The following is a 13,609-nucleotide window of genomic DNA, read 5'->3' on the forward strand; positions in this document are numbered from 1 at the left end:
TATTTGCGTTCCTTTTGCCTAGAACACTTCTCCTGGATATTCATGTGGCTTATTCCTCAATATCCTCTGCTCAAATGTCACCCCTTCAGAGAAGTCTTTCATGACCATACCCTTCCTGAAATGACAGCTTTTGTCACTATCTACCCCCTTAATCTGTAGTTTTTCTTTACAACACATATCACTACTTGGTATTATATTATATATTGTATTTCAGTTTTATTCCCAACTAGAATCTAATTTCCCTGCAGGCAGAGAAGTTGTCTGTCTTGCTCATTCTTTATTCCTACCTCCTAAAACTCTATTTGGCATATACTAGGGCTTAATTAATATTTACTAAATGAAATGCTGCTATGGCGCCAGAAATTCTATTATTAGAGAGTCATTCATTAGAGTATTAGAGCATTTTGGTCTTTGAGAGCCCTCTTTGCAAAGATCCCTGGGAGAGCTTACAATTTGTCATTATCAGCTTATACTTTGGGAGAGAAACACTTAGAAAAATCCCTTAATAAAGATTCAACTTGGGATAGAGGTACAGGGCAGAGAAAGGCAGGTTAGGTTTTTAGAAAAAGAAAAAGGAGATTTAAAGGGAAGTAGGGATTTACCAAAGATGATTATGATTTTATTTTATGATGCTTATAATTTTGAAGACATTCCAAACCTTTCTAACACAAAGCAACTCCACAGCTTCTGAATCTATCTTTCTGGGTCCTTTGAGGATCTCCATTTAAGAATGTAACTTTTGGATGTTGTTAGGAAGTTACTCTCTATGTGATGAGTCATTAAATGTTAGCGCTAAAAGTGAAGCTATTTATTTTGTAATTTGAGTAAATTTTTATCTCAAAAACATGAAAATGGAGAAAACGCTTTAGTTGTTTTTATAAGTCATTGTAAGGAAGAATTTCACTTACCTCCAGTGCTATAATTTTGACTCTGGTATAAAGTATTCATCAGGTGTCATTATCAAAAGTGTTAGTGGTTATAGCAAACAGGGCACACCTACAGAGATCTTTAAAACAAGACCTAGCAAGGGTCCCCTACAAGCAAAGAGGCAGTTCAGCTGGCAGGGCAGAGAATTGTCTATATTTTTATATATTACATATTTATATATTATGGTCTCCTATGTCCAGAACTGGAAGGGTCATTCTAATTTATCCAAATGCAGTAGATAAAATCTACCATTTCTCAAGGTTCATGTTGGAATTAGAAATAATTTTTATCTATTAAGTTGTACATACCAAAACTAGGATTAAATGTTTGTTCCTTCAACAGGCAGTCTTTGCTTGATCCATCCATGGGCTTAATAACTAGCAGTCAGTCATGGGTTGCTTTTGGCTCAGAGATTAGTTCTCAATGGATAAGAATTTTCAGAGATGAGTTTTGAGATTTGCCAAGACAAAAGACAACTGGAGCTGATCTTCAGGCACATTAAACAAAATGACAAAGCTTAAGTTGGTTTTCTGGTGTACATTTTGGGCCAGGATGTAGGCCACCAAAATAGGAGAAACTCATTGTAGTGTTTTTCCCCCAAAGGAAATAATCAGTTATCTGGAGATACCCAAGTATCTCTGATAGAAGTTGCTCCTAAAAATCTTCACTTTTGGCAGCATTTCACTTGAATTATGTCTCACAGGCAGCATAAGCTTACCTTAATAATACAAAGCAAAGCCCTAATGGCAGTGAGTAGGGACTTTGATTACAGGGCTGTGGAGCCAGTGAAGAAATTTAGTAGGGGGTCACAGGTTCAGGAGATAGGTTTGGTATAGTTCCCAGATACTTATGGTGGTATATACTATTTCTCTTCTAAGGTACCTGACCTAATTAAGAATGTCATCTAAGTCTCCCTGTTCCTAACATGTTTCCTTTTGTACACTGTGGTTTTCTTTTATAAAAATACAGATGTGAGTCCAGAAATTTTTCTGTACAATTATCTTGACACTGTGACTTATGATCAGAGGAAGGTGTGTACCATAGTTCACCTACAAGCATTCATTATTGATTTATACAAAACTTCCCAAGCTTTAAACTTTACTTCACCTGTAATTTATATATGTGTGTGTGTGTATAAAATGATAACACCTATAAACTATAGACTGCACATTTTTTTTCAGGTGCACTTGTAACATTTACCAATATACATCATATACTGAGCCAAAAAGCAAGTCTTGACAAGTTTCAAAGGATTGAAATCATACAAAGAATGTTCTCTGGACAAAGTAGAATTAAATTAGAAATTAACAACAGAAAGATGATTAGAATACCCCCATTTTTGAAAATCTAAAAGAAACACTTGAAATAACCCATTGGCCAAAGAAGAAATCAAAATGAACATTATGGAATATATTGAATTTAACAAAAATGGAAAATATGACATGAAAACTGGTGAGATAGAACTAAAATAAGTGAAAATATATAGCTTTAAATGTGCACATATTAGAAAAGATGAAGGGTTCAAAATCAATGATCTAAGCTTCCAAATCGAATTTAAAGAAAGCACAGCAAATTAAACCCAAATAAAGAAGATGGAAGAACATTACAAAGATAGCAGAAAACAATGAAATAGAAAACAGAAAATCAAGATTACCACAATTGCTACATTCCAAACAAAATGGATTTTAAAAAAACCACAAATTAATAATACCAATAATTTAAAACTAGATATTACTACAAAATTTTCAGACATTAGTAAGACAATAAAATGACATTGTGAATAACCTTATGCCAATAAATTTGACAATTTTGACAAAATGGACAAACTTTTAAAAAGATATACCTGTGAAAATTAGCACAAAGAGAATCTAAATAGTCCTCTTTAGACTATTTTAATAGCCCTATACCGCTTAAAGAAATTTAACTTTAATACCTTCCCACAAGTGATTTTACTGGTATAAATTGTTCTGAACATATAAGGAAGAAATAATAGCAACACTGTAAAAATACATCTTATAGAAAATAAAGAGGTAACACATTGATTTTATGAGGCCAGCATGACTCTGGTGACAAAACTTGACAAGGACATTTCAAGAAAAGAAAAATACAGGTCAGTATCTTAAATGATAGGTGCAAAAATCTTAAACAAAATTTTAGAAAATTGAACTCGGCAGTCTATGAAAAGGATAATACATGATAATCAAGTAAAGAATTCAACATTTTAAAAAATTATACACACACACGAAATGGTTTTCTATATCTGTGTTTTCTTAAAGTTTTAAAGATAAATGAATTTGGCTTTGCAATCATGTATTACCTATTCAAACATTAAAATAGCATTTTAAAAATAAAAAAAAGATAAATATATTGGTATGGGTGCTGGATACAGGTCAGTACACAAAAATTAATTGTATTTCTGTGTACTAGCAAGAAATAATTGGAAAATGAACTCTTATTTGGAAAATGAACTTTTAAACAATAATTTTTAATAGCATCAAAATCCATCAAATGCCTAGTAATCAATCTAATGCAAAATGCAGAAGACCCATACACTGAAAACTATAAAACACTGAAACATTGCTGAGAGAACTTTTAAAGACCTAAATAAATGAAGCTGTAAACCATGTTCTTGGACTGGAAAACTCAATATTGTTAACATGTCAATTTTCCCAATTTGATCTGTAGATCCAAGACAATCCTAATCAAAATCCCAGCTGATTTGTTTCTGGAAATTGTCAAGATGATATTGAAATTTCTATAAAGATGCAAAGGATGATCTTCAAAAAGATGAACAGAGTTTGAGGACTTACACCACAGAATACAGAGTCTAAAATAGAGTCCAGAAATAAACTCACACATGTTCATTTTGTTTATGGCAAAAGTGTGTGCCCAGTGCTATTCAGTGGTGGAAAGTGGGTTTTTTTCCCCCACAATAAATGGTTCTGTTACAGAACCTTGATCCCTCCCTCACACTATACAGAAATACTGATTTGAGATGGATTGTAGTGAAAGGTACAACAATAAGGTTTCTAAAAAGAAACATAGGATAAAATCTTCATGACCTTGGAGACACAAAAAATTACCAACTATAAAAGACAATATTGATAAAGTGGTTTTCATTACAATTGAGAACTTCAGTTTGTCAGAATATACCATTGAGATAAGACAAGCCATAGACAGGGGAAGAAGATATGTCATTACATAAGCTTGATTAATTCCAGAATATATAAAGAACTCTTAAAACTCAACAATAAAAGACAACCCAATAAAAAATGGGCAAAAGAATTGACCAGGTACTTCACAAAACATGATATACAAATGGTCAATAAGCAAAGGAAAAGATGTTCAGTATCACTACTCATCAGAGAATGTAAATTAAGAGCACAATGAGAGATGACTGCACACCCATGGAAATGGCTAAAATTAAGATACCAAGTATGAGTGAAGATGGGAAGTAACTGGAGCTCTGATACATTGCTGGTAGAAATGTAAATTGGCACAATCACTTTGGAAAACTGTTTGGTAGTATCTGCTAAAACCAAACATTCTATCCTAGCAATGACCCAGCAATCCCACTCCTATATATATATATATTTTTTATAAATATATATACAAAAATTATATATGTGTGTGTGTGTGTGTGTATATATATATATATATATATATTTTAGTAAAGGTAGATTTATTTAGAGAGATACGTACTGCATAGAGTGTAAGGCAAGAGAAAGGCAAGGAAAGAGTTGTGGGAGTTGGGTGCTCAGGTTAAAGTAAAATTAGGTATACATTCCATAGAGTGTGGGCTGTCTCCAAAGCGGAGGGAGCAAAAAAGGGCCCCACTCCTAGATATATACTCAGGTGAAATGAGTATGTCTGTTTACCATAGTATGTACAAAAGGTTCGAGATAGCTCTATATAAGAGCTAAAGATTTGAAACAACCCGAGTGACCATCAACAGAAGGATGGATTAAATAAATCGTGATGTATTCCTATAGTGGAATACTACAAAGCAATAAAAGGAATGTACTTATGACACACAAAAACATAGATGAATACCACAGACATTATCATGAGCAAGAGAAGTCAGGCACAAAGGAATGTTACAGAGTATAAAAATCATTTTTGAAAACAACTTTTATTGAGATATAATTCACATGCCATAAAATTCACACATTGAAGTATATCACTCAGTGGATTTTAGTATATTCATAGATATGTGCAACCACAATCAATAGCCAATTTTAGAATATTTTACCACCTCAAAAAGAAACTCTGTATCCATTAGCTATCATACCCTCATCCTCACATTGCCCCCCACCTCCCAGGAGCCTAAGCAACCACTAGTATACTTTGTGTCTCTATTAATTTTCGTATTTTGGACATTTCAGATAAATGGAATCATATAATACATGGACTTTTGTGACTGGCTTCTTTCACTAATTTTCTTTACTTCAGATGTCTTTGTCTGGTTTTGGTATCATAGTAATACTGGCCTCATAGCATTGGTGTCACAGAACATACTTTTTATTATTTTATACTTTGCAATTTATCGAGGTTTGTTTATGACCTAGCATGTGGTCTATCCTGGAGAAACTTCTGTGTGCACTTGAGAATAATGTATATTCTGCTGCTATTGAGTGTTCTGTAGAGGTCCAGGAGGTCTAGTTGGTTTACAGTGTTTTCAAGACTTATATTTCCTTCTTGATCATCTGTCTAGTTGTTCTAAGTATAATTCATTTTAATGAAGTTAAAGAATATCCAACTATATAAATAATTGTATTAAATATAAATATTCTAAATCAGAGATCAGGAGACTTTTCTCAAAGAGTCAATAGTAAATATTTTAGGCTAGCAGGCCATATGACCTCAGGTACAATGGCTCAGCTCTGCCATTGTAGCAGGAAAACAGACATAGGTAATATTTAAACAGATGGACATGATTATATTCCCATAAAACTTTATTTGCCAAATAAGCAGCCAGCCCATAGATTGTAGTTTACTCACCCCTGTTCTAAACACATCAACCAAAAGATCAAGAATGTCAGACTAGATTAAAAAAAATCAAGACTCAGCTACATGCTGTCTATAAGAAACCCACTTAAATAAGAAGACATAGATAGGTTAAAAATAAAAGGAACTGGAAAAGGTACACTATGCAAATGCTAATCAAAGGAAAGCTGGAATGTCTATGTTAATATCAGATAAAACACTTTAAAGCAGGGAATATTACTAAGGATAAAGAGGGACATAATGAAAAAGCAGTCAATTAAACATGACAACATAACTATACTAAATCTGTAATGTACCTAACAACAGAGCTTCAAAATACATGAAGCAAAAACTGTTAGAACTGAAAGGAGGAGTAGACAAATCCATACTACAATTGGAGACTTCAATACTCCTCTCTCAGTAATCAACAGAATGTAAGTCAACAGATACTCAATAGGGATATAGAAGACATAAATAAAACTATCAATCAACTAGATCTAATTGACATTTATAGAATGCTCTACCCAACAACACCAAAATACATATTTTTTTCAAATGCATATGAAACATTCACCATAGACCATATTCTGAACTATAAAACAAACCTGAACATTTTTTAAAGTATTAAAATCATACAAAGTATTTTCTCTTACCATAATGGACTTAAATGATAAATCTATAATACAAACTATCTGTAAAATCCCCAAATCTTTAGAAATTAAGCAACATACTTCTAGTTGGTATAGAGGGAACATATCTCAACATAATAAAGGCCATTTATGACAAACTCTCAGCTAACATCATACTCAATGGTGAAGAACTAAAAGCCTTTCTTCTAAGATCAGGAACAAGAAAAGGATGCCCTCTCTTGCCACTTCTATTTAACATAGTATTGGAAGTTCTAGCCACAGCAATCAAGCAAGAAAAAGAAATAAAATGCAACCACATTGGAAGAGAAGAAGTGAAACGCACTATTTGCAGATGACATGATACTATATATCATGATTCTAAAGTCTCCACAAAAAATACTATTACAACTAATAAATGAATTTAGTAAAGCTACAGGATACAAGATTAATATGCAGAAATCTGTTGCTTTTCTATACACTAATAATGAACTATCAGAGGAAGCAAGAAAACAATCCCATTTAAAATCACATCAAAAAGAATAAAATACCCAGGAATAAGCTTAACCAAGGAGGTGAAAGACCTATACTATGAAAACTATAAAACATTGATGAAGGAATTTGAAAATGATAAAAGAAATGGAAAGATACCCCCATTCTTGGATTGGAAGAATTATTGTTAAAATGTCCACACTACCCAAAGCAAGCTACAGATTTAAGACCTAAATGTCCATCAACAAATAAATAAAGAAGATGTGGTATACACACACACACACACACACACACACACACACACACACACACACACACACACATAATTGGATATTACTCAGCCATAAAAAAAGAATGAAATAATGCCATTTGCAGCAACGTGGATGGACCTAGAGAATATTATGTTTAGTGAAGTAAGTCAGACTGAGAAAGAGGAATACTATGTTATCACATATATGTGGAATCTAAAAAATGAAACAAACCAATATATATAACAAAACAGAAACAGATTTACAGACATAAAGAACAAACTGGTGGCTACCAATAGAGATAGTGAAGAGGAAGGGACAAGACAGGCATATGGAATTAAGAGGTACAAGCTACTGTGTATAAAATAGATAAGCAACAAGGATATATTATACAGCACAGTGAAATATAGCCATTGTCTTGTAATAACTTTAAGTTGAGTATAATCTATAAAAATACTAAGTCACTATGTTGTACACCTGAAACTAATATAATATTGTAAATCAACTATACTTCAATTAAAAAAAAATACTTGAATGGGTCAAAGAGAAATTCACAAGGGAAATTAGGAATAGTTAGAATGTAATTAAAATGAAACACAGCATATAAGAATTTGGAGGATACAGCTAAACCAGTGTTTAGACAAAAATTTGTAGAATCAAATGCTTCTGTTAGAAAAAGAAATCTTAAATAAGCCCCCACCTTAAGAAACTAGGGAAAAAATAGCAAATTGAGCCAACTCAAATAGAACAAAGGGAATAATGTAAGAGCAGAAGTCAATAAGATTTAAAACAGAAAACAGTAGATAAAATCAGTGAAACCAAAAGCTGTGTTCTTGTTTGAAAAGACCAATGCAACTGAGAAACCTCTAGCTAGGCAGATCAAGACACAAATTAACAATGTCAGGAATGAAAGAGGCAACATCACTATAGACCCTACAGACATTAAAAAGAGATAATAAGGGAATATTATAAACAACTTTATGCCCATGAATTTGAAGACTTAGAAGAGATGGACAAACTCCTTGAAAGTCAAACTAGCAAACTTCCCACAAGAAGAAACAGGTAACCTGAACTGTCCTATGTCCATTGAATTCATAGTTAGAAATCTCCTAGTAAATCTCCACTGGGGAATTCTACCAAATATTTAAAGAAGATGTAATACAAATTCTATATAAACTCTTTCAGAAAGAAGAGGAGGACAAACTTCCCAGCTCATTTTACGAGATCAGTATTACCCTAAAACCAATACTATATAAAATATAAGAAAACTATGGACCAATATTCCTCATGAAAATAGATGCAGAAATACTCAATAAAATATTAGCAATTTTAAGTAAATAAAATATGAAAAAAAGATAATAGATTATAACCAAGTGAGGTTTTAGCCTAGGTTCAGCATTGTAAACTCAATTAATTCACCATATCAACAGATTCACTATTCAACATCCATTTGTGATAGAAGCTGTCAGCAAACCAGGAATAGTAGGGAAGTTCTTCAACCTTATAAAGGGAATCTACAAAAATAAAACCTACAGCTAATGTCATTTTTAATGATGAAAGAATTCCCCCTCTAAGGGCAGGAACAAGTCAAGGATGTCTACTCTCACTACTCCTGGTCATCATCATCCTGGGTTCCTAGCCAAAGCAATAAGGGAAGGAAAAGAATGGAAAAAGACATATAGGGTGAAAAAGATGAAATAAAACTATCTGTTTGCAGATGACATGATTCTTTATATAGGAAGTCCCAAAGAATCAACAAAATGTTACTGGGACTAATAAATGAATTTAGCAAGTTGCAGGATACAAGGTTAATATTCATAAGCTGATTATAGTCCTGTGTGCTAGCACTGAAGTTCAATAACAGATAGGGACAATCAATAGTGATAGAAGTCAAAATAACTGTTAACTCTGCAAATGTGGCATTGACTGGAAAGGAGCACAAATGTTGAAAGTGTTCTATATCGTGATCTGGGTAGTAGTTAACATGGGTTTAAACATATATAAAATTAATTAAGGTGTTTTCAGATTAATGCACTTCACTTAGTTTATTGTATGTATGCTCCACCTCCAAACTTTTTAAAAAGTTGGGTCTAACAGGGGTGAATGGAAACCATCTCACATAGTATGGTATATGCCACCTGACAGAAGATTCTGCCTATAGTGATAACCAAGAAATATTGTTGACTAATTGAAACAAAAACCACAGTTGGTTTATACTGCACTGTATCTTCTGGTTAACTCAGTCATTAAAGTAAGGCAGGTAAAAATTGGATTTGAATTAGATAGCAGCAAGACTTTTTCGGCCATTTAGGAACATGGCAATAATTTCAGGAAATGTTGGCAATGCTAGTGAGTGCATTTCAGGGTGTGAAAGTATTGGTGAGTTCATAGATTTTAAAATATAAATGATCTACCTACAGGAACTGGGATATCCTTCAAATTATAAGTAAAATTAATTTTATTCAATAAGAAAATCTTCCCAGGAGAGAAATTAGAATAGGAGAGAATAATGAAGTGCAATCACAAAAGATGTTGCATTTTTGCCTCTTTCTTAGGGGACTTCTCAGATGATCCATGTGAGACATTGCTTCTGCTGTATGAGTTTGAAGTCAAAGCCAAATTGAATGATCCATTACTGGACAGCTTCCTGGAATCAGTGTGGGGACTGCCTCATTTAGAAAGTAAAACATTGGAAACAATCGCATGTAAGAGCTATATTTATGTTTTTGGAAAGCTGGTACCCATTTAAATCACACTACTTTTTTCTTTCTTCTTTCTCTTCTCTCTTTCCTCTGGGTGGGAAGCAATGTTTCCTCATAACACTTTGTTTCTCCTTCCCTAGTGGCATTCTTGAACTATTTTGTATTATAATCATTTGTGCATTTATCTTTTCCTTTATATGAGATTATAAGCTCCTAGGGTCATGAACAATAATTACTTATATTTGTTGTACTTACAAACCCTAGTGAAATGCATTGCTCATAATAGGTGCTCAAAGTTATTCTATGTGTGGAATTGAATAATATAGCTACATAATAGGGGTAGCTCAAGCTTCAGAAGTAGATAATCAATTCCTTCACTAATCAAAGGTGATGCAATCTTAGCCATTTATTAACATGTATAGAGAAATACTGGTGATTTTTTTAAACACAATTGCCACCTTCAAATTTTTCATTGGGCTATATAAAGGTATTAGGTAGCCCAGGTGCACAAGAGTCACATTTGCCTTTCCTTGTCTTGCCAAGACAGACTTCCTAGGGAAATGGAGCTGGTGGTGTATACCTTATAGACATGCGATGGCGACCACTGTTCCTTGTATAATGGAACTCCAATTATAGAGGCCTGGTAAATGCATTTAGGAGTTTTTATCTCAGATACTCTCATGTCAAGTGTTTCCTGTTTTTAGTATTAGACAAAAACAATGTATTGTAATATAAATCTGTTTTTGAATAGTAACCTTTTACTGACCTGCTTTCTGTTTCCTTCTTAGTGTGCCCCTCCTTGACTCTGGTTCATAAGATTATTGCTTCACCTGTATGACTATGCACAGGGTCACAGAAACAGTAGGTTCTCTGTTGATGTTTGCTGACAAAAAGGTATAACCTAGAGATCCTACCATGTTACTCTGCCCAGAATGTAGAAGCTATCTCTGAAAACCACCACTGATTCATCATTTTATAAAATTCATTTTTGTTTTTTTCTGCTTGTTTTTGTGTAAACTGTTTCAGGTCAGTTTCATTAGAGAAAGCAAGTTGTAGCCTGGGATCAAAACTGTGATGGATGAGATTATGGTGTTCACAGTCTTTTTGCTTCCCTTTCTATAGCATTAGCAATGGAAATGCCTGCATACTATCCTTCTATTGCTCTAAAGGCCTTGAAAAAAGCTTTATTGCTCCACAAAAAGAAAGAATCAATTGATGTTTTGAAATACAGGTTAGTAAATATAATTCAACACTGAACCCCAGCTTTTGGAAAGCCAAAAGTGCTTTAGTCAATGTCCCATAATCATACTCAACTGGCTCAACTTAAAAGATGATTGGGACACTCCTGTAATTCCTAGACTAAAACGCCCTCAGAACAGCTCCATATTTAGAGTTGTATTAAAGGCAAGGTCAAGGAGTTTGGTTTTCCTGAAGGAGAAAAAGATGGGGAAGGTTGCTTCTTTGTGTGAGTCTATCTATATAATAAAATTACTAATTACCTTTCTTCATTTCATTACTAAATACACCAAATGTACAGAAAAGCACAGAGATTAATATAACAAACACCAATGTATCCACCACTCAAATTTAACAAATGTTAACATTTTGCTAAATTTGCCTCATATTTTTTTTCTAAGCATTTTTCTTTGAGGACCAGTAAGTGCTGTACATAATATAAAATAGTATTTATTGGAGATTTTATGTTCTATATGCCTAGACATGGGGGAAAAATAGATATTGTGTGATTTTTCTCTGGAAAACTTCATTACAGTCTTCTTTTTCTGAGACATAAGAGACAGTTCTCCTGGAATTATTCCCAATTTAAATCCCAGTTCCCTTCCCCATTTAAGGATATAACAAGATGCTTTAAAGTGCCTGTAGATTAAACCAGCTCATAAAATATAGTAAATAGCCACAACTCCTTAGTGCAAGCAACTAAAAAAAAAAGAAAAAACAAGTGAAAGACAACCATAGGCATAATAAAAGGAAAGATTGGTCAACCCCTTTTATATCTTCAAAAATCTGTCTTCTGAGCTTGGAGGCCAGATAAAATTGAAAGGAGAACAGAAGTGTTTTGAAGCTCTTTGTCTGGGATATGATCCAGATTTTACTTATCTTAGCCATGAAGTCAATGATTTCTTTCCTTATGGGATGAGTTTTCTCTTTTTAATTTTCAGCAAGTGTGTGCGCAGCTTGGTTAACCTCTTAGTGCCAGATGGAGCGCCAAGTGCAGTATTCCATCCCCTGGAAGAAGTTTGGGGCTATTTTGAAGATGCTCTGGGCCTTATTAGCCGCACAGTAAGTCAAACAGTGATACTTAACTTCAAGCCAATTTTAGAGAACTGCATTGTCTTATGTATTAGAAATTACATAGAATAATGCTTTTTGATATGAGTTTTAGGGTAAATAAATGCATATTAAAATGTAGTTACACACTGTAAAATTCCCTGGGTTTCTGAAATGTAAATAGTTAAAAGTAAAAAATTTCTAATACAGATATACTGCAGATTAGGTCAAAAGAGCAGTACCACCTGGCATTTTGAATTATTTTGTATTTTCAAAACCTGGTAAAATTATTATTTCCCTGTGATGATACTAACCCTTTGAAAAAGTTTATTGTTATTCCTGTCATTTCTCAGAGGCAGGTGATAGAGTAGAAGAATCACTGAAAGATCTGTATTTTAGTCTTTCTGCTGATTTTTTAAATTTTCAGTGCAAGTTTATTCAGTAATTTTAAAATTAACTTTATTAAGATGTAATTTGCATACTATAAAATTCATTAATTGTGTATAACTCTGATTTTTAGTAAATTTATAGTTATGCAACTGTCACCATAATCTAGTTTTAGAATATTTCCATTACCTACAAATGTTTCTAGCCATTTGCAGTCAATTCCTGCTCCCATTTTCAGACCCAAGCAACCACTGATCTTCTTTCTATCTCTATAGATTTTCTCTTTCTAGACACTTCATATAAGTAGCATCATATACTATGTGACCTCTTGTGTCTGGCTTCTTTCTATTTAGCTGACTATTTGTGAGGTTCGCCCATGCTGTAGCATGTATCAGTATTTCGTTCCTTTCTATTGCTGAATAAATGAATATTATTATATTCTAATGAATGGATATATCACATTTTGTTTATCCACTCACTAGTTGGTAAACATTTGAATTGTTTCCACTTTTTGGCTACTACAAATAATGCTGCTATGAACAATTATGTACAAGTCTTTGTGTGGACATGTTTTTCAATTCTCTTGAGTACATGAACCAATGGGTCATGTGGTAATCTATATTTAACTTTTTGAGGAACTGTGATCTGTTTTCCAAAGTGGCTGCACCATTTTACATTCCTACCAGCAGTGTATCAGGGTCCCAATTTCTCCACATCTTCATCAGCACTTGTTATTGTCCATCTGTTGTATTATAGCCATCCTAGTGGGTATGTAATGGTAGCTCATTGTGGTTTTGATTTGAATTCCCTTGATAGCGAACACTTGATCATTTTTTCATGTATTTATTGACCATTTGTATATCTTCTTTGGAAAGATTTAATTCTTTTCCCAATTTTTAACTTGGATTCTCAGTGAGTTACATGAGTTCCTTATATATTCTAGATACAAATTCTT

At 33.2% G+C, this 13,609-nt stretch overlaps 1 protein-coding gene across 1 annotated transcript in view; it reads left to right on the top strand.

The window, feature by feature from the left end:
* LOC102514038 (testis-expressed protein 11) overlaps positions 1 to 12,418 on the top strand; it is a 62,764-nt gene extending 50,346 nt beyond the window's left edge. Inside the window, exons 11-13 of the mRNA XM_032474671.1 lie at positions 9,835 to 9,984; positions 11,104 to 11,212; positions 12,159 to 12,418. Coding sequence (XP_032330562.1) covers positions 9,835 to 9,984; positions 11,104 to 11,212; positions 12,159 to 12,360 — 461 coding nt within the window. The 3' untranslated portion in view covers positions 12,361 to 12,418. The remainder of the gene's footprint in view (positions 1 to 9,834; positions 9,985 to 11,103; positions 11,213 to 12,158) is intronic.
* Positions 12,419 to 13,609: the final 1,191 nt, after the last annotated feature.

Source organism: Camelus ferus, chromosome X (assembly GCF_009834535.1).
Source record: "Camelus ferus isolate YT-003-E chromosome X, BCGSAC_Cfer_1.0, whole genome shotgun sequence".
NCBI lineage: Eukaryota > Metazoa > Chordata > Mammalia > Artiodactyla > Camelidae > Camelus > Camelus ferus.